The sequence below is a fragment of the Ochotona princeps genome, chromosome 5, assembly GCF_030435755.1.
Source record: "Ochotona princeps isolate mOchPri1 chromosome 5, mOchPri1.hap1, whole genome shotgun sequence".
In the NCBI taxonomy this organism is placed as follows: domain Eukaryota; kingdom Metazoa; phylum Chordata; class Mammalia; order Lagomorpha; family Ochotonidae; genus Ochotona; species Ochotona princeps.
Window position 1 is genome coordinate 39126571 of NC_080836.1, and position 27145 is coordinate 39153715.

General features: G+C 39.2%; 1 protein-coding gene across 1 annotated transcript; it reads right to left on the minus strand.

Moving 5' to 3' along the window:
- On the minus strand, positions 1 to 26563 carry CYTIP (cytohesin 1 interacting protein). The gene is made up of 8 exons (XM_004577150.4): positions 26300 to 26563; positions 17778 to 17827; positions 17175 to 17229; positions 12897 to 12999; positions 12589 to 12682; positions 9816 to 9885; positions 3320 to 3386; positions 1 to 1480 (listed from the first exon to the last, which is right to left on the minus strand). Exons 1-8 carry the CDS (start codon positions 26471 to 26473, stop codon positions 1014 to 1016), a joined length of 1080 nt encoding a protein of 359 aa, XP_004577207.1. The 5' UTR covers positions 26474 to 26563; the 3' UTR covers positions 1 to 1013.
- Between the last annotated feature and the right edge of the window lie 582 nt (positions 26564 to 27145).

A 27145-nucleotide genomic window follows, 5' to 3' on the forward strand; every position in this document is an offset into this window, starting at 1 on the left:
TTTATCATGTAGCCCAGATTGTTTACTGTAAAACTCTATCACCAGAACAGAGAAATTATGAACATTAATGGACACTGAATAAAATACAGAATTTTTGAAAAGACAGAAATGTGATACTAAGAGAAGCAACAGAGGAGCAATTAGGTCATCACTGAAATACACAATATAATGTAAGGAGTGTATGAGACAGTCTAGAAAAATCCTGAGACTGGCTTTTCTCTGTGAATTCTGGGCATTTGCAGCAAAGACAGAGAACAAAAGAAAAGAAATACATATATATTTAAAACTCTGAGTCCTCTGGAGCTGTCAGCAATGTTGAATAAGAACAAAAAGTAAATTAGGCAAACAGAATGAGATTCCCATCCATTTTGCCTGGACTCCCTGTAAGAAAAGGATTCATTCTCACCTGCCGCAGCCTGTATCTCAGCCACATTGTTCTGTGTTTCTCATCAAGTGAATCCCTCACCGTGAATCTTGTTATTTCCTTCCTTACTGACACGTAGGGTATGAGAAAAAGCTAATGGTCACCTTTGTTTACGAACTCTCATATATTTAGTAGAAACATTCAAAACTCTACTATTGAGAATTCTAGTAGCTACAGAGCTTAAACAAGCATACAGTTTTGTAACGTATGGAATTGAACTATGAACAATAGTCTGGCTAATTACATTATCTCTAGTCACACAGTTCTCAATATTCCATACAATGATCTAAAAAATAAATAGGATCCTTACTTTTGAAAATAGCACGTGAAGCATGGACACTTGGACCAATTTGTTTTAATACCTAACTCATTACTTAATTTTCCTATTGTCTGCTTAATACTTGAACAGTTTGAGTTGAAACATGATTTAAGAAGCAAAAACAAAGAATCAGATAAAGATCCCTGCTGCTCTGAAATAACATGTGGGTTTCTCAGTCCATTGTGCTTTCCCATCAGAAGGGTGGAGTTCGTGTGGAGAAGCCGAGAGACTCTTGGGAAATAATCCAATTCGAAAGGGCATCATGACGCATCAGAAACGACTCTCTTCCTCTTCCACAGCACGATGAAGGCCAGGGATGAATTTCAAGAGTTGCTTGCGGACACTTCCCCTCCTGCTCTTTCGGGGGAGGGTCCCAAACACGCTGGAGAAGCTGCCCTCCCACAGGGGAGACATGGATCCGCTGCTGGCTGTACTAATGCTGCGGTTCCTCCTCGAGGAAGACCTCCTCGGAAAATCATCCCCATCCTTGGGCACGAAGCACTCGTCATCTGTGCTTGTCTGCCTGCTGAAGGCGCCCCTGGCTGAGTCCTCGGACACACAGGTCTGGTAACCGTCCTCGCTGTCTATGGTCATGGAGCTCAGCCAACTCTTGCAGCTGCTCTCGCTGGATAGTCGGTTCCGTTCCATGAGGGACGCAGCTGGCCCAGGCAGGTTCCCAAACAAAGAGACTTCATCCACGTCGATGTCTTCTAAACTTGTGCAGTTCGCAGCATCACCTGGAAAACAGACCAGGAGTGCTGTTGAAGGGCACTGACAGTGACTGCTACAAATAAACCAATGTTTCTCTTTTAAGTAACTAAGACCAAAGGAGAATAGATTTTTCACTAAGCCTTGACTCTTGTGATCAAGTGACTTTTTATGAGGCCCTGATAACATTTAGAGTGGGATTTCACGGACTTTCCTTCATGGACTAGCTTCCAAGGAAAGGGTTCCATGGCTTATGAAAGCTACAAAACCAAAAAGAAAAAAAAAATTAAACCAAGACTATTCTTATGAGAATGGTTTAAGCAACTGACAGTATGCCAGTGTGACTTGTGACTCTTTAAATAAGCATTTTTCAAACGTAAACGATCCTTGAAATCTTTTATTGATTCACATGGAAATGGGGTTACAAAAAAAATGGAGAAATTCTATGTTCTATGGGTTTTCTACAGTTAGTTCCTCTGATCCTTTGCTATTGTCCTTTTTAAAATAATTGTGAAGCTATTATAAAGTCATTTCAGTTATATGAGAAACATACTTACAAAAGTGAAAATGTGAAAGTGTTTATTATAACATAAAACTATCTTCCAGCCTCAGTATTCCAACTTTCATTTGCAAGATTTAAATATTATGGAATAGTACTACATACAAAAAGCAACTCTGTCCTCAAATAAATAAAGATTCATTGGAAGGATTTGATTATATGCACTTGGCTGAGGTTTTTCATCGAGCTTTCATAACCTGCACCTAAGCTTCCCAAACTCAAATGTCAGCTCACACGGAAGAATGTCCTGTCCATATGCCACCTGTACCACAGTATTGGAGTCCCTTGACATGCTCCTAAAAAATAGGACAGTATTTGGAATACCAAGCTGAGAAAAGCATGGTAAGAATGTGATGTTGTTTCAAGAAAAGTAATGCACACTACACACCCAGAATTTTTCAACATCATCATCATTATTATTTTGTACTCATTGCATTTACTGCTGTCCTTCTTTGTCCTTGGTTGATAATATAAAGAGACTATTTTTTCCATTTGAACTGCCAAGTTTCCCACAGCTAGCCCTGCAGTGATTAGTCAAAATGTTTCCTATTCATTGATAAAATTTACTTTTCTCTATCTTGCAAGGGATAATGATTTTCTTTTTATTGGAGAGGAAGGAGCTCATGCATTGGATATTTTATTTACCTAGGTCTTTAAAAAAACAGTAAGGGACTCTCTCAAGTCAAAAAAAAAAAAAAAAAACTTTGCAACAATGACTTTAGGAGTATTCTGACCCAAGATCTATGTGCATCAAGGTATTGCTGTAAAAAATCCCATTGTGCCCGTAGTGCCCACATTCATGGGCTATCCTGGATGACTCCTGTAGCGGAAGCAAAGGTTTCTCAGATACCAAGAGAGCTTATCTATCTCAGTCTAACAATGGATTACAATGTTTACCAGACATTCCAGTTTGTAAACACAGACTCCTAAAGAAGGTGTAGTGTTTACTTCACAATCGCATAGTTAGTGGTTTTTGCAAATCCTTTGTGGCTGGAGCAGTAGGAAAGTCAGGAAAGCTTTCTTACTGTTCTAACATATCCAGATGCCTCCTGCAAACAGATGCCTGCACACAGGTGTGCATGCTTTCATACACACATGTGTTACAAGTCTGGGGATTGGCTATGGCTGGTTTCATCCCTTCTCCATCAGTAGGTCACAATCATTTATACCAAAGGAATACAGACTGGTATCTGTGATCAGTACTGTGCAAATTCTTCTGGTAATAATTATATTCTGAAAACAGCTTAGAGGCAGAAATACTGAAGGGATGAAATGTTACTGCGGTTTCTGAACAGGAAATCACATTTACCATGAAGTAGGCGCTGTTCCTGTAACTGCAGAGACCTGAACTCCACCCATTTTTTCTTCAGTGTTTGCTGTAAAAAAAAAAAAAAAAAAAAAAAAGAATGAAAGGTATAATGTAGTAGTACCAAATTTTCTCTTAAAAACATAAGCAATGGAATTTATATAGTGTTTTCATATTGCATGTTATTTATACAACAAGAATGTTTGTTTAAAAGAACTTACTAGCTTTTAAGGCAAGGACTTATACTCTTTGACTTAAAGCATCTGCAGAATAGACAGTAAGAGAACCTAAACCCTCAGACTCTCATGGAAATTGGACAAGTTAACAGATGTAAAGGGTTTAGAACAGTGGCTAGAATCGAATAAACCCTCAGTTAATGTCATCATTTATATGGAAGCCAGGGTACTGAAACATCTTTTTCTGATGGAAAGCTAGTTATTTGCTACATCAAAAAGAGAAATGACCTGGTCTGAGATGTTTGCTTGGAAGACTCAACTTACGATGTGGCTAAGCTAATTGCCCTGACCTCCTAACTGCCTCCTTCTCGGGCCTCCTCAGCACCTGAGAGCAGAATGAAACTGACAGCTGTGGTAGCCAGAACAGTACAGCAGGCCCAGCCTAGCTCAGGGAGTCGGTCGAAAGAGAAGAAATCAAAAGCATACCAGACAGCTAACATCCGACGAGCTGCCATCACAGGCTCACTCTCCCTGACACTCGTATTCCTATACTCCAGCCTTCCCCTTGCCATCTGATTCCCGCCAGCAAAAAAAGCAACAGTGAACAGCTCAGATCTGCCTGTGTGTACTCATCCTAAATCAAGAGTAGATTAAAACCAAAAGGGAAAAGAGAAAATTACCTGAAGCAAGTGTGAGAGAGGCCTGAGAGAAGGAACATAAATTCTATGAATGTCATCAGGATACATAGAACATAAATTCTTTGAATGCCTACAGGAAACATAATTGTTCCTTGGTCTTCAAGGGACTGAGCCCTAACCAGGACAGAATTACTCAAGCCTTGGCAATAGTACCGTTAAACAACAATCCTTACACTTGCCAAAATCATTTGTAAGAAGCAAATCAAAACAGTAAAACACATGGCTCAATTCATTTCTTCTTCATTCTATATTTTAATATCATGTATAATGAATCTAAGACTCCTGTACTGCCTTAATCCTACTTCCTGTAACCCAGGTAATCCTATGTGAATACCACAGGGCAGAATCAGGGACCTGCAGAATATAAAATACAACGAACACAGTAAATGTACCGAACCCTTTGTTCTCTGTTAGAGAGACATGTTGTCTACAAGAAAATAAGCATTCATTAGAGATTAAGGACAGACTGGCAATCAAAACTAAACACAAAAAGAAGAGAAGGTTACATTTCTGCATTTACTACCTAAAAATTCACAAAGCTAGAGTTTATCAAACCACATTTTTGTGAAAATATACACTTTAAAATAGGTATTGTGTTGACTTTACCCAGTCATTTAAGTCAGTCATCCCTTAAACCAAGAAAATACCCACACAAAGAGCAGACATAGCAGCGTGACTAAGAGGTTTTAGTCTGTAATTGAGCTTCCCTATTTTCAAAGCAGGTTTCTGCCTATGTTATTCACATCATAACAGAGGATTTGGACAGATACAAACTCTTACCTTTAAAACAGAAAGCATATGTGAGATCAAGCCCTAATGGCACTTCACCTCATAGTACCTAGCCCAGTGGTTGGCAACATAGCAGTTGCTCAGTAAATACTGGCTTCCTGAAATGAACTTGTCACATCACACACTGGCTTGGTTCCAAATACTCTCCCCATGTTGTCAATCTACTTAAGACATACAGTTAAACATTCCCATGACACTTTTGTACTTATAATTATGCAGATGACTTCCTGTTTAACTTATAAATTCTCTAAAATGTTACAGATTTGAAAGGAATGGTTCAGTGACTATCTTGAAGATTTTGAGCAAAATATTTCCCATGTGCTATAAACTCTGTATGTAGTAGAGTTTAAGACTGGCTTTCCCAGCTAAATCATTAGAAGTGACATTTTCATGTTTAACATTTGAATTATAGGTCAGGAGAAAAGAAAAATCCCTTAAATGGAGCTTAAAGGGATCAAAGTTTTTAAGGAAGAGTTTTTGACTGAACACTAAGTCTTCTGAGAAATACAATGCTCAATTACACAGAACAAAGTAAATGTCAGTGTGTGGAGGGGTTCCCAGCCTGAGTTATTGCATGTCTGAACACCAATGAGCTGGAAATCCTGTAATTCCATGATTGGAAGTAGGAGAAAATAGGAGAAGGTAGGCAGAACTGACCTCTCATGTCTTCTAAAGATGTAGAAACAGAAAGTTAGCTAGGAATTCAGGTCCTACAGCAATACACAGTTTAAAAGCACTTAAAACAGATGGGGGACCAAGATACTCCCTGCTCAAGAAAAGATACGTTGGCAATCTGGTGCGGCAGCCTAGCGGCTAAAGTCCTCACCCTACATGCATTGGAATCCCATGTGGGCGCCAGTTCTAATCCATGCTTATCATCTGGCTCCCTGCTTATGGCCTGGGAAAACAGTCAAGGACAGCCCAAAGCCTTGTGACCCTGTACCCGCGTAGGAGACCCAGAAGAGGCTCCTGGCTCCTGAAAGTCGGATCAGCTCAGCTCCAGCCATTGTGGGCGCTTGAGGAATGAATCAGCAGAAGGAAGATCCTCCTGTCTGTCTCTCCTCCCCTCTGTGTATCTGACTTCCCTATTAAAATAAATGAATCTTTAAAAAAAAGAAAGAAAGAAAGCAAAGATACATTAACAAAGATCCAATAACAAAAGAGGCTGAGGAAAAGCTGCAGTTGAGCTTGTATCTAGAAAGGAAGGCCTGAGCCAGGAAGCACACTAACCACTCAGGGCAAAGCTGCCAGCCCAGGCCCTGAATTGGAGCCTGGTAGGACTGAATGAAAGCAGCTCTCTGTCTATCATAGCCAACTGAAAGGAGCACATACCACTCAAGGGAAACCCTGAATACCCATAGACAATTACTCTAGTAAAATTATGAATTCTCTCCAAGTAAAATGAAAATAGAAACATGCCAAGAACAGACTTTAAGAATGTCTATCATTTCTTGAGAGATGATGAGACCAATGTTTCCAAAAACAACTTGAAACAAAAAAAACCCCAGAACAGATACAAAGGAAAAAGAATTACCTGACAATAAAAATCAGATGGATTTTAAGAACTCAGTAGAAAGAACGCATTGTAAACAAAATGCAGAAAATATGAATATGACTAAAGATGTTGCTAAGTAATTTAAAAGACTATAACACAAGAGCTAGGTCTTACAAAACAGGAAGGAGTGATTATAAAGCATGGATGATAGATCAAAACTCTAAAATCTATGTAATGTGAATTCCACAAGATAAAATAGGGAGTGATGAAGATCCATCAGAGATTGACCTGATAGTTTTCCAAAGAGAATGTCACAAATCTTTAGATCAAAAAACAGACTGCAAGTTCTAAGTAATGTAAATGTGAATGTAAATCCAGGTCCAATTGCATTATGGCACATTAATAAAAATAAAAGAATAATGAAGTCAACCAGAAAAATGAAAGTAAGATTGAAAGGTAGAAAAACCCTTGAGAAAGGATTATCAATACAGAAAGAGAGAAGGACTAGAAAGTCAGATTTTCAAAGTAGAATATTGTTTTTAGAAAGATGTTCTTCTAGAATATACTCCTTCTTTAAAGGTTTATTTATTTTTATTGCAAAGGCAGATTATGGGAGAAGGAAACATAGAAAAGTATCTTCCATCCACTGGTTCACCCTCCCCAATTGGCTGCAGTAGGCAGAGTTGAGCAGATACAATGCCAGAAGCTAGGAGCCAAGAGCTTCATCTGGACCTCTGATACAGGAGTAGAGTCTGATATAGATGCAGTGTCCCAAAACTATGGGCCATCCTCCACTGTTTTTCTAGGCCACAATCTGGGAGTGGGATGGGAAGTGGAGCAGCTGGGGCACAAACTGGCACTGTATGGAATCCCTGCTCTTAGAAGTGGAGGATTAGGGGCTCCAGTGGCGCAATCGGTTAGCGCCTGGTACTTACACAGAAGTGGAGGATTAGCCAATTGAGCCATTTTGCCAGGTTTCATTTTTTTAAGATTATTTTATTTTTATTTTAAAGGCACATTTTACAGAGAGAAAGAAAAACAGAGAGAAATATTCCATCCACTGATTCACTCCCCAAATGATCACAACGGCCTGAACTGAGCTGTTCCCAAGCCAGGCAGCAGGGAGCTTCTTCCAGGTCTGCTACGTGGGTCCCAAAGACTTGAGTCATACTCTGATGCTTTCCTGGGCCATAAGAAATGAGTTGGATTATAAACAGAGCAGCAGGTCAAACACACTCAACTGGTTTTCTGCCAGTATAGTCGGAGGCTTAGCTATACTATTCCATTGCACTGGCTCCAAAATTGTGTTCCATTTTAGAAAAACAAGTGAACATTGACAGTTTTAAAAAGCTAAGTAGAATATAAAGTACTAGTTACTGTTTATACAAATTGGATGACAAACTTTTAGAAGTCTGCCTTTTAACGTAGAGAACAAGAGGACAATAAAGCTACTGCTTCCAACACTGCCATCCCATACCTACACATTGCTTCATGTCCTGGCTTCTCTGCTCCAATCCACTCCATGCAGTTGGCCTACTAAGTAGCAGATGATAGCATTGCTTTATGTCTGGATTCTCTGCTCTAATCCAATTCCATGTAGTAGGCCTAGTAAGTACCAGATGATGGCAAAGAAGCTGAATCCCTGTCACAGGAAAGGGTACCCTGGAGGAGACTACAGGTTCCTCGATTTGGCTCAGCCCAGCCCCACTGCTGCAACCATTTAGAGAACCAGAAGAGAGAAGATCTTTCTCTGTGTCTCTTCCTTTCTCTCTTGATCTCTCCATCCTCCCTTTATCTCTTTCTTCCTTTGTCACTCAGCCTCTGAAAATAAAATGTTCTAAAAATGAAGTCAAGTATATGTCTACCACAAATAAAATATAGTAAAGTTCATAGCCAATGCTATATGAGAAGAAAAATAAAACAGTCAAATAATTGGGTGGATGGGGAAAATTTCATTATCTGCAGAAAACATGAACTTTATATAGAAATATAAGGAAGTCTACAATTTCAAGAACAAAGGGTGCTCACAAACACTAGTGAATTTTAAATTTTGCACAAACCAAAGGCATGAGCATTTGAAAATTATAACATTACATTTGCCATAGCAAATAAAATTAGAATGTACATGAGAAATATAAGATGTGAAAAGTGTGTGAATTATGTAAGTATTTTTAAAGCACATAAAAGAATAAAATACAAAGTTTGAGGTTCTTTTGCTAAATATTTAGAAAATTGAAGCTAAAATGGTCTCAATTAACTTACAAACGCAATTCAATTCCCATCAAAATCTGATAAAATTTCTCGATGAATTTTAGAAATCAGTTAAAAGGAAAAGCAAAATGGCAAGGGTTTCAGCCCATGTTGACAAAAAAGAAAACAAATATCACTAATATATTGAATGTAAAGGAGCAGAAAGATACATGATTCAATGTAAATACAAGAAATCCACCCTCTTGGACTCAAAAGTTGGTAAGCCAATGATTTGTGAAGAAACTAATAGCAGCTATCAGGGAATTTCAAACAGTTTATGGAATTACAGGGTAAGTTTACTACACTGCAAAATTTCTTGAAATCCATGCAATGTGTCACCACATGCATTTCCATGCACTGCTTGAAGATCACTAATGTTTCTACACAAAGCCCAAAGAAGCAACCAACCAATATAAGCCTGGAGATCTCTACTCAAGATGGCCACATCATCACTATGCAGGGGCTGCACTGGGATACAGAGGTCACCCTGAGCTAGGAGGGTCTGGCCTTTAGGTCTTAATAGATTCTCAATAGCCTGGAAAATCGAGATTCGTTATTCCACACTCAATGAGCTATTCCAAAAATTTTTGCAGAATACACTGCATCATGTACTATCTCCTACAAATGTTAACTTCTTTCTTTTCAAAACGGATAGTCTGTGTGTCAATAAGAGCACATTCAAGGACAGACTTAGGTTTGCAGGGAGATGGCCGTTGTTTCAAGAATAAGGCCAAAGGGAAGAGCACAAAAGGATAACAATGAAAAAACAGCCATAGCACAATCATGTATCACTTGGGAATCAGATGCAAACACAAGCTGCCACAAACATCATGTAAATCAAAAGAGATAACAGGTGCATTGATGATAAGTTCTTCTTGTGCAGTACCTTCCTGTAGGAAGGAAGAAAGCAATTTACCCTGTTTGTTGAATTTGATATTCCTGCAAAAGTAATTGTGTGGCTCTTGATAATTCAGAAATTAAATTAATCATTACGTTTCATCTTCAAGGGTTATCTCCATTCCTCATGTAGATCTTTATTCTACCACTTACAAATTCAAGGATGAAAAATGTTCCTCTCTTTATCAAATTACCTTTAAAACTTGCAGCTTCGTTTCCAGCTCTGCTCTTCTGAGAATCATTGTTCCATTAAGAGTCTCTATCCTGTTTTAAGAAACAGAAGAAGGAGAAGGGTAAATTACCTGAGTGATTCATTTAAACAAGTGCCATCCTAATGGAATACTACACTTTGAGCACAAACTATATTAAATTGCAACATAAACATTATGGTACTCATGGCACTGCAAGAGTCTGGGCCTGGGCCAAATCTTCAGACAACATTCAGTGAAAGCAAATGAGAAAGGAAAAACAAACAACAAAAAACAAACAAACAACAAAAACAACCTTTCTTAAGAGAATGGCTGAAGGAAAAGATCCTGATGAATTTATGCACTGCAGATCATATTGATAGAAGCTGCTCTATGACAGTGATGATTGCTTACTACCAGTGCTAACTCTTGCAGGAACAGACTGAATCACCTCATTCAATTGACTAATACTCATTTATTTTGAATCTACTACCAGACGCTAAGCCCCAGGCTAAGCACAAAAAATACAACAACAAAAACAATAAGCATTTAGCAATCAAAATGTTACTTCTTGAAATGGGGAGAAATCTTTTCCTTCCTAGGATTCTGGAAACCATCACATCTGTAAATTGACTGAAAATTTTGGAACAAGAAATATCAGGACTAGAACTCTATATGATAATATCCTTTGTATTAACTCTTTCATCTCAAGATCTTTAGCTTATCAGATTTGAATCCTAGGATTGTCAGCAAGATAGTGCTCCATTCTTCCTAAAGCAAATAATTTTCTAAAAATAAGAGACTTAATGTTGCCTGAGTCATTTGGTTTTTGACCTGTGCTCAAGGCAAAAGTATTGGATGACAAAACCATTAATCTGAGTATGATGAAAAGTCAGTGAATCACACACATAAGCAATTTTAAAGTAGTAGTTCAAATTCGTTGTCCTAATTGAGCTGAAAGTTAATTTATAAAAGTACAAGAAAAGTCTTGAGGTTGTGTTTCCAGTAGCATCATAGGCAAGATAATGAGATGACAGTCAAAACATGCTCCGTTTCTCCAATAAGGCATTCTTGACACCTGGGGGACAATTTGTAAGACTATTTCATTGGGACTTTCGATATTGATCCGATCTGACCAAGCAATTGATGCATAAGACCAAAACATCAGTAAGCCACTGTTCTCAGCATCTGTACCCATGGTCTTCTGTTTCCTTCACCTCTGAATTTTCCACATGTGGTCACATGTGGCCTGCCCACTTCACTCACACGGAATATTTCCTTATTCTAATCACTAGAGTTTTATCTTCAACTCTACACAGTACTGTCTTCTGGATCCAGGCTTATCAGGAGCAAGAGAGCGCATAACATTTACCCTAAATTCAGATGACCCAAAGAACTGGACTCTGTCCTCTACCATCACCAGATATCTTACCCATGTACCAAAAAACCCAAAATATCCTTTGAAATTCAACAGAAGAACATCCAAAATTTTATTGGCAACTTATAATGATTGGCTGCATCTGAAAAGAATAGATCTTGGCATAGAGAGAAAGCGACCAAATCCCTGCCCCAAACCTATTGATTGGATGATGTAACTAAACTTTCTTGAAGCCTCAAGCCCTTTAATCTACATAAAAAAATTCCATAAAGCTACTCTGAAGAGCAAATGGTGTGATACAGGACCCAACTCATTCAGAATAAAACTTTTTGCCATGGCTGCTGAGATCTCAGGTCTGTTCCTTACCAACTCTCGGTCTTCATGCTTAGCTGTCCTCTCCCAAATCCATCAACACCCAGTTATCTATGTTTTCCCTCCATCCCTTGCCAAGCCCACTCTGAAAAATCCATTTTTTCTCTTTTCCTAAAACTTCATTACCAGGAGCTCATATGACCACCCCTTCTCTTCATTTAGGACTCAACTCCAGTTTCATCTCCTGACAGAGGACCTGTGTACGTATCTGAACCAAACTAGCAGCTCTTTTACTCCATGCTCCATGTCATTGCTCTATTTATTTCCATCAGAGTATCTACCAGTAACCACAACATAAAGCACTAAGAGAACCTTTGTCTTGATCTCTCCTGAGCCCATCGCAAAACCATGGCATTTACCACCACCACCACCACCACACTCCCCAACAAGCATTGCCGTAATGAATGAGTGAATTTCACCTTTCAATTACTTACTAAGTTGTTAGGCACCAGGCAAATAATAAATGGAGAAGTCAGTTGAATTTCAAGCTGGGGAAACTAATATCCCATTAACAAGTAGCATTGGGCATGGGAGTGGTTTCAGGCTGGAGAGGATTAGGCAGACAAAGCTTCTTGCCAAATGGAGCACTAGCAGAGGGAAACAACAGCTTGTGGCATGAGAGGGAAAAAGCACAGCCCTCTGATCTTTCATATGTTCAAGCCACAAGATTATATCAACTGTGGAGACGGAACCAGTTCCTCTTAATCCAAAGAGCATGTGTACCAGTTGAATTGAATAGACTTTAAAAACACGTTTTGAAATGCTCGCCTTCCCACACAGGCGGTTGGGCTGTTGATATTCTCCAGACTTCAGATGTTGACACTATGTTCAAGTCTGAGGAAATTTTGAAGAACAAAAGGAACTGACTAGAAACAAACCAAAGTAAAAATGTGTGTTCCCAATCCTACAGCTATGCTACACTGCCCCCCTTCTTGTGATCCTTGAACAAAAATCTGTTCATTCACTCAGCAGGCATTCTGAGAGACAGCCACAGCTCTGAAGCCCTATGGGAACAAGGTGAATAATTACGTGAGTAGATTCCCTGAAGATCGGATCAGGTCAACCACTTGTTTGTAGGTTAAGCCTTCTGTGCTCACACCATTGATATTTGCAAGGACATCACCTGGGAGATGCCAAGAAAAACATGAATGTTACGTTGGTTAGGGAAATACTGCCTGCTGACATGCAAATAAAAAACAAAACAAGCAAGCTTTATATCTGACCAATACAAAACACTGAGATAATCTGAAGCATAAATCCCACCTTGACCTTCACTTGCAAATAGTTTTCATTTCTTGCTATTGCAATGACTCCTGACAAACAAAGTTATGAATTACCAGCTTGCAGGCCAGCACAGTGAGCCGGGCTGTTCTCCAGCACTCTACAGATCAGAGTACACATGTCTGAGGAGCAGGCATTCTGGTTCTGGAGCCTGTAAGGCTGTGAAAATGAAGGTAATACACAGTTACTATTAGGAAAAAATCCAAAACCTACTTGTCAAAAACTAAAAGTTTGTCAATTACCAGCAAGCAGTGTCACACACAAGTAGAAAGGACGATTTGGAAAGGCTACCATAACAATAGACTGAATGAAAGGAACCAATTTTTCAGCTTAATTCCAGTCATCAAAAAAAAAAAAAAAATCTGACATGAAAAGGAAAATGGGACGAGAGTACTGAATTTTTTATATCTTCAGTTCTATAGACCACCTGACACTACATCGTTACATATTTATTGAGAAAAAATTTAAGTATCTAATTTACTAATGGAATTAACAACTGGAGCTAAGAGCAGAGAAAAACTTCTATGTGATTCTCCCAAGCTTAAGTACTCACTTCAGGAACATACAAAACAGTACTTCAAGCAAAGGAAAATATGCCAACAATGCTTATTTTAAATCTAAGTTTTGCAAATAATGACAATTTGCCCTGTATTTCTTCTAACGTACTGTAATTGATTCAATTACCTTTCTTTCAAAGCACTGTTGGGCACATCTGCTCTGAATTCTCACTGGTTCGTTAGTTGTTGCCCCAGTAAATGAGAATATGTTATGCTTCTCTTGCCTCAATTTAGCCAGCTAGTTCAATGGTGATTGTTTTATCTTTTTATCTTTTTTTTTTAATCCAAAACTGTACCAAAACAATGAACAAATGCTTGCTAGATATCATGCCCCCATTATCTATAAGTAACATTTTCCCCCCACACACATTCAAGTTATGAGCTCTGGGTTCATTTGACATCAAAATTGGTGCCTGAGTTTAGCAGGAGTTTTAAATTTCTGATTCCTGAGGCTAGCATTGTGGCACCACAAGTTAAACCTCTGTTTACAATGCTAGCATTGTATATTAGAGTGCAGGTTCCAATTCAGGCTGCTCAACTTCCAGTCCAACTCACTACTAATGCACCTGAGATAGCAACAGAAGATAATCCAAGTGATTTTGCTCCTGCCACTCTTGTGGGCCACAAAGATAGAGTTCCTGGCTCCTGACCTCAGCCGGGCCTAACTCCAACCATTTGCAGAGCAGACCAAACAATGATGGAAGAGATGGAACAGTTCTTTCTCAACTTTATTTCTCTCTCTGTGTCTCTCTCTTCTCTCTCTGATTCACTCTCACTCTTTCTCTCTCTCTCTTTCTTTTTCCCTTTAAAATAAATTAAACAAAGATGGACTTACAATGAAACTGTTTACTATATCTTGACAATAGGATGCTGGACTCTGCCATTGTCCATGCCCACAATGATGGACATATGACTGTGTATGAAGAACTATACTTTAGTAATGATATAGAGGAACTAGGTGGAGGGGGGCGATTGGGGCTGGGATAAAGGAAATACCAGGAGCCTATGGAACTGTATCATAAAATGATAATAATAATAATAATTTCAAAAACTTAAATAAAATAAACGGATAAATCTTCTTGAGAAATCAGTCTGCATTTCCAATAAAAATAAGTACCTTTTTCTATTCAATTTCTAAAGCATTTCCAATCTCTTTAACTTAAAGGCAGAAGGAAGATTAAAGGATAACGGGGGAGCATTTAACCCATCAGTAAAAATGTCCATGTCCCACATCAGAGCTCCTAATTTCAGTGCCAGCTCTTCCCCCGACTCCAGCTTCCTACCAAAGCGGATACCAAGAGGAGGTAGTGATTAGCAGGAATTGGACTAGTCACCCACACAGCAGATTAGCATTCTGTGCCTCATTCTGTCTGTCACCTAGCCCAACCGGGGCCATTGTGGACATGTGAGGGGAGAACCAACAGTTGGCCACTCTTTTTTTCTATCCTTAAGTGAATTTTTGAAATCATATGATGCACTTACCATCTATGTCAAAGACCCTAATAACAGTTTTTCTGCCAGAGCATTTGTGTTTCATCTTGAACCTCTCCAGAGATGGAAGGATGGTCTAGCATATGCAGTACATGGATCCAAAATATAACTGGCACTCATTGAGAAACCACGGTTTTAACAATTATCATTAGCAATGAGAATCTACCCTGCATCACCAGTAACCAAATGAGTATGTTGCAGGAGGTATATGATGATTTATTTAGCTGGCAGCTGCATATATGGTCACAGAAAGTATACAATTTGGAGATAATGATAAAGAGGAAATGGCAGAAATCCCAATATTACAGAAAAATTAATTAATTGAATACTTCACTGTCTCACACCATAGCCTTTTAGCTTGTGTTACAAGCATCAGAGACTGAATGATCACCTTGAGTGTTTTTTAGATACCATATCATATTGGCCTTTCTATTGTTTAATGACCTTTAGTCAAACATCTGTCATTTTTTTCTCATCTCCTTAACCAGACATGCTCTACCCACCTTCAGTATAGTATTTCAATTGAAACTGTGAAAATTCCTCTTAGGCAAAATTTAAGAGAATATAAACTCAGGTGAATACAAATCTAAAGTCGGTGTCTTTATCATACTGTGTGATTGCCATACATAGCAGATAATTGACACCCATAGAAAAAGCAGAGAGGATGGAGCTAGTATCTTCCAAAGTCAACTACCTGGTATGCCAGAAATCAAATATGTATTCACACTGGGTATACAATACAGATCTATGAGCATCTCTCTTGTATTCAAAAACTTCCCAGAAATATTTCATCTATTTGTTCATGCAACAAATCTCATGAACACTAGAAAACAACTCAGGACATGAAGCTGATATTGCGAGGCATGTGCCAGAAGGAATACATAGAGGTGTGGTTTCCTGCATCATCTTAACACATTCATGCTCAGGATTGACACCATAAACTTAGGCTGAGCTTCAACCATGGGATGGTCTATTGTCCACTGATAATAATTTTAACCCTTGCCCTAGGAAGAGGATGTGAAAGCTGTGACACATGTCATAACAGAGTGAGAAAAGTAAGAATAAGTAAGTTGTTATTTGTCCTGTTTTCAGCAGCAGCTGCTGCTCGTACTTGAGCGCAATTCTCATTTGACAAGAAGCAATTGCAAAAAGCATAGTATCTTTAGGACAATATAGAGAGTATTTTGTGTAAATAGGGTATACGAGAGGACACTATTAAAAATAGACTTCACCAATTGTTGTGGAGAAATATAAAGTTTGACAAATTTAAAAGCCAAACAGTTCAAAAATTAAAAAGATGGTTTCTCTTACAGCCTTCTCCCTGTTCATTCCATTTTGCTCCTTTATTCATAAAACATGTTTTGCTTAGCAGCTTCCTGTTCTTGATCTTAAAATACACAGTGACTTTCCAATTGTGGGGCTGATCTCATACCAAAGTTTTCTGAGAGCAGTTCCAGAACTAAGATCTAAAATCTGATTTATAGTAGGAATGTAATTATGCAAAGCACATCTGAAGAAAATGCAAAAGTCCTAGGGAAGAGAGCAGTTATACCTAAGCCACTTGTAATGTGTCTGGTTGGACTAGACTTCCTTTGTCTTATTTCACTCCCACTACAAACATGGTCATGAAGAAGGAAGGAGATAGCAAACAAGAAATAAAACACTTCGGAAATCGTGTTCCAATCTATAAAGACTGTTCTAAATGTCTTACAGCACACAGCAATATAAAGGTAGATGTGAATGTCCCACAGCGGTTCAACTAATATTTATAAAGTGCTGTCATGATTACAAGGGTGAAAACTTTCTCACTATATCCAATATGAATCTTAAGAAGCAAACACAATGGGAAATATCCAGGAATATATGTATTCCACATACAAGATGTAGTCTTTCCAGCATTTCTTGAATTTTTAAGTATAGATTTATAACATGATACACAGCATAATAAAACAATTACAAAGACTACATCAAAATGCAAACACATAAAAATGCATCTGTAAAAAAGTATTTCACTTTCTTGTTTAAGAACAGAATGTCGTCAAGCACTTTTGAAGAAATCAAGTCTAGGACCTGAGCAGATCTCATTTCTAAAATAAGGACGTTATTCTAGCAGCTTCGGTGTTTTCTTCGACAGTGCTTAGCACACTGAAAAACAACCAGGAACCTGTAGGCACTGAATAAAACCCAGTCCCCATAATTCTCTACCCCTAACGTCAATGACTTTTTTCAAACATGATAGTACTACCAATGTAATGTTATTTGTTGGAAAATCTAAAAAGTGCTTACCTGAATTTCAAATCCAAATGTTTCATTATCTTGCTTTTCCACAGTAACAAGCTTTCTGTATTAAAAATGTTAAAAGTTTCATTAACATCAAAGGAACACACTCAATACATTTGGTTTTTTAAAATTATAATAGGGCCCAGCAGCGTGGCCTAGCAGCTAAAGTCCTCGCCTTGAACGCGCTGGGATCCCATATGGGCGCCGGTTCTAATCCCCGCAGCTCCACTTCCCATCCAGCTCCCTGCTTGTGGCCTGGAAATGCAGTCGAGGACGGCCCAAGGCCTTGGGACCCTGCACCCATGTGGGAGACCCGGAAAGAAGCTCCTGGTTCCCGGCTTCGGATCGGCACGGCACTGGCCATTGCGGTCACTTGGGGAGTGAATCATTGGAAGGAAGAACTTCCTCTCTGTCTCTCCTCCTCTCTGTATATCTGACTTTGCAGTAAAAATAAATAAATCTTTTAAAAAATAATTATCACAAAAAATTGTATAAACTTCAGTATGTATGACTGTGTTTGTGTGCATGGGTGTCTGCGTGCAATAGTTTGTTTAATTGTGTTTCCAAATATCTTGGTAACAGATCCAATAATAAACAAATCACTTTTACCTTTGAGACCAGGAAAAGTCACCCCAGGAACCAGATCTCGTCAAAGCAAGCTGAAAAATATAAAACGTATATAATTATTTGAAGGTCCTTAAGATATCTAAGTAAACTCTGCTAGTATGCAATGGAATTTATCAATTTCCTTGGCCCAGCTCCTGGAAAATGCTTGCTAAAGGCAGGATTTCCTTTGTCCAGCAATGGCAGAAGAGAAGTGAGCAGGAGTGCTTTCAGCAATTACATGTGAAGAATTAAAAAGGGCTCAGATAATAATGCAGTAAGGCAGGAAAAAAAGTTCATGCATCTTGGCAAAGCCCCAGTGTGTCCCATGAGCACTCCTTCTCTGTACTGCATTTAAAACAGCCTCTGAAAGATAAACCACAGCAATCTATACTCACCCATTTCAGGATTTCACCAAAGAATTCTAAGACCCAGAAGAAAGGCACACAGAGCCCCAGTACTCATGCGTAAGAGATTTTAACAGTGCAGATAAAATGACATTGTTCGTTGCAGTGATTCGGTTTGTTAGACTTTCAGTTGAATCACCAGCCCGTAGGAGAAAATGTTATGGCTCGGTGGATGAGCTTAGCCCTTGATGCACTCATGTCATGATAGAGCCCCTCAAATTGAGTCCTGCTTCCAGTCCCGCTCCCTGCTATATAGGAAGCAGGAGCTGGTGGTTAAAGCGTGTGAGTCCCTGACACCTGAGTGAGACACACAGTTGGAGTCCCAGCTTTCCAGTTTGGGTCTGGTTCAGCCCCAGCTATTGTGGGAATTGAAGGAAAAAAATCAGTGAACGAAAGCTCTCTCACTCTGCTTTCAAAGACATAAATTCTGAAGGGAAGTGGTATGTATGAACAAAGCTTAGTAGCCTAAACACATGTGTGTAATTGGAATATCAATAAAGCTGAATTTGGTTCCAGGGGGAAAAAAACAGAATTACAGAAAAAAACAGCTCATATACAGACACAATCCAGATGAATTGATTACTTGAACCTACCTCAATTCTGTCTGTGACTTATTTTTTCAATCATTTTGGAGTAATCGCAGTGAGATTGCAGTCAACAAAGGAAAGGAACCTCAGGACGGTATAGATGATATAAATAATATCTTTGCTCCTTTACACGTTAAAAAAAAGTGAATATAAGGGGCCCAGCGCAATGGCCTAGCGGCTGAAGTCTTAAATGTGCCAGGATCCCATATGGGTGCAGATGGGCGCAGGTTTTAATCCCAGCAGCTCCACTTCCCAACTAGCTCTCTGCCTGTGGCCTGGAAAAGCAGTCGAGGATGGCCCAGAACCTAGGAACCCTGTACCCACATGGGAGACCTGGAAGAGGTTCCTGGCTCCCGGCTTCGGATCGGCGCAGCACTGGCTGTTGCAGCCACTTAGGAAATAAACCATCAGACAGAAGATCTTCCTCTCTGTCTCTCCTCCTCTCTGTATATCTGACTTTGCAATAAAAATAAATAAATCTTTTTAAAAAGTGAGTATAAGTTTTCAAGATATGCACCATCATTGTGAATAAAAGTCAACGAAGTTGTTTTCTTATTTTTAGAAGCATTGCTGAGAGTTTTTATGTAATTTTTGCTTGGGAAACTTAATAAGTGTTTAAGCTTGTTCCTCTTTGTCCAACAACCCAACACAGTGTATTATGTTAGCCCAAACCACTTAACTGTCGGCCTAATATGGCTGTCAATCACCTATTTAACCATTTCAAAAAAACTGTTCTCACATGTATTTTTAATGTCATTCTCCATGAACTTTCAATGTGCCCTCATATATGAATGAATACGTAAGGTATCAGAGTAGTGCATAGTGCCATAAATATATTAAAACAGAGGGAGGAAACAACATGGAAAACTGGAAGCATGTGCAATAAGTTTCAGAATGAAATGCACAGTAAGGCATCTTTTAGAAGGAGAGGCGACATTGCAATAGGAAAGGGCAAATAACCTGGAATGTTCCTCTGTTCAAAATTTGGCCATTGGTCAATAAAGGGAGCAGAGAGTTTATCTCTTTTCACCAGTTTGATGGGAATTAATTTAGTTTCCCACTTTTGTAAGTTTTAGACCTCAATTCATTTATATCACCCTAAAGACAAATAGTATAGCTCAGAAATGAAATTATTTTCTAAGTGTGCTAAAGCTCATTTATTTTGCTTAAAGACTGACTGTAGAAGGCCTACAAAATGCTGTACAGTTTGTTGTAATCATTTACAAGGACAAGGAAGAACACAGCAAGATTATCTATGCGGTGAATGGCAAAAGAGGGCAATAAAGTTGCATTTTCATACATTTTCAAATTTCCTCTTAAACTATAATCACAGTTTTTCATCTGTTTCATTACCTTCATCTGTTTGTCTTCCACTCAAATCAGATTGTAAGGTACTAAGGTAGGTAATATTTAATCATGTATCAATCATCATAAAATCATACATATTTTTCAAGGTTTATTTATTTTACTTGAAAGTCAGAATTGCAGGGACAGTGGGAGAATCAGAGAGAGAGAGCTCTTTCAGCCACTGGCTTACTCCCCTAATGGCTACAAAGACTAGTGCTGGGACAGTCTGAAGCTGGGAGCCAGGAGTTTCTTCTGGGTCTCCCACATCGATGCAAGGGCTCAAGAACTTGGGATGCCATCTTCTGCTGAGTTCCAAGGCCATTAGCAGGAAGATGTGTGAACAGCAGAGCATCTGAGACGTGAGCCAGTTCCCATATGGGATGTCAGCACTGCAGGCAGGTTAGTGTGCTACACTACCATGCTGTCTGCTGGTCATATATTTCTAAAATAAGTACTTTTGATATCAAAACTTCCCATATTCATATATGTGGAACTATATTTGTATGTCTTTAAATGAAGAGCATACTGGTTAAATTGTATATATAATCTTCACAGTGATTTTAGCCTCTTAAAGAATGTATTTTTATACCTCCTAACCCCAAATCCTAACATAAGGCCTGAAACAGTTTAAATTTTAAAAAATGAAGAAATAAATGGAAATAAAGTATAAGACAATATTACAAGCAAATGCATGAGAGTGGATATTCATATTAAAGTATCCAAGTTCAGAATATATGTATTAAGATATTCTTTAACTTTGATCTTCATTACATTAAATAATCACTGGAAGAACAACATAATTATCAAAGAAAATAAAATTGTTTAAAAATGTTTCATATTTTTAAGAAACACCAGAGAAAAAAACAGCAAAATTCTCAATCCAACAAGAAGTACTAGAGAAAATGATGAGTAAAAAATAACGTAAGATAGTCATATCTTAACATAAAAATGTTGACTGAGTGAATAAAAAGAATAACTCAGTAAAGTTCAAGCTTTGGCCATTTTAATATGCTTTTACTAGGCTAACAATCACAGCAGTAATAGCATCCTCAAGATTGCACTCAACCTGCCTTTTAAATAAAATATAATTCTTCATAGACTCAAATCAAAATCCTTAGGTTCACAAGACAGACCCAAGACCTCTACAGAGAAGGAAAAGTCCCCCATACACCTTTTTCCAATCTTTTTATTTATCTAAGTGACTGAAGATAAAAGCATTTGCCTAGCACAACATGAGCACCATAGCAATGTTCAATTACTGTGGAGTGACTGACTTGGACTAGTAGTGACACACAACCAAGAATAGGTCAAATTATAAATTAGTTCCCACCCGGATTAGTAAAGAAGTTGTTTCAGGCACCATAGAATCCAAATCAAAGCAGTTTAAAAAAAATTAGGCACTGGGCCCAGCACAATAGTGTAATGGTTAAGGTCCTCGTCTTGAACGCACCGGGATCCCATATGGAGACTAGTTCTAATCCCAGCAGCTCCACTTCCCATCCAGCTCCCTGCCTGTGGTCTGGGAAAGCAGTTGAGGATCTCCCAGGGCCTTGGGACCCTGTACCCGGGTGGGAGACCCGGAAGAGCTCCTGGCTCCTGGCTTCAAATTGGCTCAGCTCCAGCCATTGCGGTCACTTGAGGAGTGAACCATCGGATAGAAGATCTTCCTCTCTGTCTCTCCTCCTCTCTGTATATCCGCCTTTCCAATAAAATAAATAAATTTTAAAAAAAAATTAGGCACCATCAAAATCTCTGACATTGGCCACGTGCTGACACAAAGCCTCCTTGTATTTGATCAGGGCTGTCAGATTCAAGTGATGTAGAAAGGAATGTTCTTAGGGTTCCTTCCATGTTGCTTGTTCAGCACAAAATCTGCATAAGTGACAAGAAATGTGTTTCAGTCTTATCAAAGGTCTTATACTTGGGAAACAACTGGCCCTGTACTCTTTTTCCTGGGGGAAGTAGTTCAGGCTGCTTTACTCAGGGTTCTAGTGATGGCATCAAAAATCATGAATGAGGAGCTGGTGTGCAATTCACAGCATATGCTGGCAGCAGCTGTCTTTTATTACACATTATCTAATATGAGAGATCTAGGTTTAGCAATTTGGCAGGCTTGCAAACTACACATTCAATTATGACTGCTGAATAGACAAAGCTCCTTAAGTCCTTGCTAGCCACTAATCTAATGATGCCTGGGGGGCTGGGCTACGACTGCTCTTCTTCTGTTTTTTATCACATGACTTAGAAGATCAGGCTTTAAAATTCAGAATGTAATTTATCCTGCTACACATTGACTCACATGTCCTGATTTCATGGGAAACCAAGACTAACTACTTCAGCTGTCCCTTTGCAAAAGATAGAGGCAATGTGCAGCTCAGCCAAACAGAGCACTGCCTTTGAAGAACTCAAAGTTCAACCCTGTGGCCACTTCTGCTGCAAAACGGCAGCTACTTCCTGGCCTCCTTTCTGTGTGCTCACTTCCTGATAGGCTAGGGGGAGGAATCTAATTCATAAGTTAGGTGTTTTGTTGGTGTCGTTTGCTATGAAGGTCCCAAAATTATGCGTCCCTTACCTCACCCTAATTTTTCCATGAATACAGTTCCTGTCCTACTTTATGAGTCCGGGGATGCTGATATCAAGGCTTGGCAGACTAATCAAAGGCACAACTAAATAAAGGAACAATTTGCTAACTTGTAAGTACTTTAAGTAAGCATCTTAAACAGAAAGTTGAAGCTTCTGGGGAGAGTCAGATTATAGGTTCACCAAACTGTTTTTCCAAATTACTAGATGTTGACTCAAATACATATTTAGTGAAACTAACATCGAATTCTACCTAAAAGCCTTGTGGAATAATGAGATCCCCTTAGTGGAGTGAGTAGCACTTTGGAGCTGATACCTGGTAGATGTGCTGCCAGAAATATGAAAGCTTCAAAGAAGCCTAACAGAGTTACACGTTACAGAGTTTTATACATATTCTTTTTCTGAACTTATACATGAAATTATTTTTCCAGGAATTGCTTAGCTAGTAATAATCTGATAACTGAAAGAAAATTCAGGCAACAAAGGCCACTTGTGGCACTAGTATTGTTGTCATATTTCTTGCCAGACTGCCAGATCCCTAGTTCTCATTACAACATTCGGTTAACTTCCCCAAAGTGAACTTTCAGCTTCAGTTACGCTGAAGCTAACTTGTGAGGAGTGACAGTCAGACACAGTCACTATTCCTTGAGTGTTTCTAAATTTTTTCTTATTTCCTTCTCTTTTCAACAAAGTTCTCCATTGCATTGGCCTCTTCTTTTTTTTTTTAAAGTATGCTCAAAGGTAGGAGAATTTCTGGGATGTCTGACACTTTCAGCAGATGCAGGTAATGAAGCAATACAAATGCACAGAGAAATCTATTTGTACGCCATTTTCAACGAACACATCCAACTGATGGTGAAGATGAATCCAAGACTACAGGGTAACCAGATACAGCTTTACAAAAACCTGTGGCACCAACAAAAGAAGCATAAAAGTGCTAAAAATAATGGTAGGCAAGAAACACCTGTTCATGTGGCTGCAACACAGGGATCTTGTTGCCTGCAGTTCAGTCAGTGCCAAATGGGTGATCATTTTCCAAAAACCCAGGGAAAGGAATATTGGTTTGAAAAACTGTGAAGTTCTGGGTATATTTGCATTGAATCTCATTGATAATAAATGCATACACTCAAAGTATCGTGTTCAAGAGGGTTTGTCTTAGTTTCTTTTCAAACTAACTGCAAAAAAATTAATAATTGACAGCCCAGCTCAGTAGCCTAGTGCCTAAAGTCCACGCCTTGCATGCACAGAGATCCTATGTGGGAACTGTTCATATTCCGGATGCTCCACGTCCCTTTCTGCTCCCTGCTTATCATCTGAGAAAGCAGTGGAAGCAGTGGAGGACAGTCCAGAGCCTTGGAACCCTGAACCCATATTGGAGACCCAGAGGAAGCTTCTGGCTCCTGGCTTCAGATTGGCTCAGCTCCAGCTATTGCAGCCACTTGGGGAGTGAACAAGCAGACATAAAATCTTTCTCTTACCCCCTTCCATCCATAAAAACTTTAAGAATAAATAAACAAAATAAATGCCAAAGAAAAAGTAATCCCCACAATAACAAGAAGCTATTTGAACAAAAAAGTTCACCATGTGAAAATATGTGATCATGAGGAGATCTGGAGAAGGCACGAATGTCGCATGTACTATTTTGTGCAGGTCGATGAGCAGGGCAGGCATGTACACACGTACATGCACACACAGGTGTGAATTCCTACACCTACACTCTTTTCTTCCTTTAATCAGCCCCCTCGTACTGATTGCCTTTTTAAGTTCACTCAATCTTCACTCTCAATGCCTTTCATAGTCTGCTCACCACTGTCTCATTTTCTTTTCCTTCAAACTACTACTGCCAAAGTTCCTCTCTCCAGCTACACATCACTTTCCTAAAATTGTTACCCGAATCTTCCACTGATTATCCAAGTTTGGATGACATCCGGCTTTCTTTATCTGCAAGGTCAACATTTGTGGTTTCCACCAACATTAGACTGAAAATATGTTTTTACTGAACACGTACAGATGTGTTTTTTGCAAAACAACTGAGCTCTGAGATCTTTTATCTCCTACACATGCACTGCTTTTCTTAACACACTCAGTATCATGCAGTTATCTGAACATGTGCGCAAGGCCCCAGGTCCTGTGCTGCACACAAATGGCTGTCTTGTTGTGTAATACCAAATATCCTTCAAGGTTGTATTCAAAGACATGTAACTGGGAGGAGAGCATTTAAGCTGTTTTATCTTCAATAACACGTATTCATTCTGCCTACTGAGTGGCAAACTGTACTCTAACCGGAAGCCTGTTCTGCTCTTTGTGCCTCCTGCACGCAGCATGATGTCTATCTCTCCCCTTACATCCTCTCAGACCACTTTGTTGCACCGAACTTTCTGGGTTTAATAGTAAATAAAATGAATGATACTTAATTAAGAGCATAGGAATGGAAAATTTACAACCTGTTTCAAATAAAAACACACTGAGTTAAAAGACAAACAATCCAAATCAGAAAACCATGCCATTTACCTTCTATAAGAAAAATATAAAGGAATCAGCGGTATGCAACGCTGAACCCTTCAATCCTGCTACTAAAAGGAGCATGAGAGGTACATGTGAGCAAGATTAGAGTGGAAAAATTTGGTGGGGGCGGGGATTCTACTTTCTGGAGGAATTCTAAATGGTTTCTGTGCAGGTGTTTACTGCATTCAAATATTTACTTGAGGCATGACAGCAAGTCATACCAGCACAAGCCGAGGAAGCACTCTGTTCTTTTTTTTTTTTTTAAGCTTTCTTTGCATGTTAGAAAATGAAGAATAAAAAATGTATTTAATCCAGTTGGATCTGAATTTTCTGAGTTTCCATCCCCTGGAAAACACTTTGCAGTAAAAATATTCAAATAGTGTAATCTGGCCATTAATGTGCAAATACTGCATGTCAAGCCCTGTGTTGGGCACTGCACATGTCCTTACTTAAGCATCACAAGAGGTCAGTAAGGGCACGTCTTTACTTATATTCCCTTCAGAAGAAAATAAAACTGAATGACTTGCTCAAGATCCCACAGCCACCAAGTGGCTGAGCTGCAGTTCAATCTGGCCCTCACCCATCCAAAAGTCTCCCTTCTCAGAGACGTGAAGTACATCCCAATGCCCAGAGTCAAAGATAACTTAGTCAACAAACTTTGTCCTCAGGAAAAACGAAATATACTCCTTTGCTTATGAGCTGAAATGACTAACAAGGACTATAAGTTAGAATAAAAGGGGAAAAAAATCAATGAGAAATTGAAGAGAAAGAAATTTTGCTGCACTTGTGGTTGTGCCCATGTAAACCATCCTCAAGTTTGCTAGGCTCAAGTTTTCCTTTTATCTGAGTGCCTCTCCAAGTGAGAAAGACAGCTTTTAAGTTTTTCTCGGGGAACAAAAAGAGGATTTGAGTGTTTGGTTATGGTCTCCACTCTCCAACCCAGTCCAATAGCTCTTGTGGGCCTTTAGCCTCCTTCCTCGCTCCCACTGTCCCTAATCCTGAAGCCTCTAAGCCAGCATGTTTAATACAAAGTAGGACAAACATGATCACTCAGCTCTTAGGAGAACATGACAGTATTGAAGGTACAAAATCAGAGCCATACCTGCTTTCGTCCCCGAGGCAGAGTAGCCACCGTGTCTGCCAGCATTTGAATCCTCCTGTTGTCATCCTCTGTAAGGCTGCCTGGGAGTGTGGAGTAAGATCTATACGCTGGACCAGTGCTATAGTCCACCAAATTGCCATTGCTGCTCTGTTGCTTGAGCCTTTGCAAAGACATTGTGAACAAAGATTACTCCAGCGAGCACATGGTTGAGTGGCCTCTCAGGATGGGGGAAGCTGAAAGTACCACTCTCACACAAGTCGTCCAAAGTAACAAAGCAGAAAGAGCCCATGTGACTTCTGTGGTTTGAGGTACTTGTTACACAAACCCCATCTTGCAGGTCACTCCCATTTCTCACTGCTTTCTTCTGTAAGTTCCTGAGAGAACCTCAAGCTGATTTTCAAATTTTTAAAAAATCAACTTTTTTTTCTTCCCCAGATACCCAGAAATCTTAGGCTTCCATATTCTATGGCAAGTTGTGTTCAAAACACCATCTGCCATGTTTTTGAACAAGAAAGGAAAACTTCCTCACTTTCTGCCACTTATTTCACATCCATTCCCCTAGTTAACATTAGCAGTGCAGTGTAAAAATCTGAATGTATGGACATTTGGCTCTAGTGAATGCAAAAAAAAAATACAAGTGCTGGTTCCATTGCTCCCTTACAAAGCCATTGTAATGTACTTTCCCTAAGGTATACCTGAGCTCATGAATGTTCATCAAAAAGATGTTCCGTCTGCCACTTGGATTATAAGAATTCAGCATTCTAGTGGCTGTTCTGCTGCTGCTCTGCCCTTACTAATGATGATCCATCATCTTTACAAGGTACACAGGAAGGCAAAGCCAGCTCC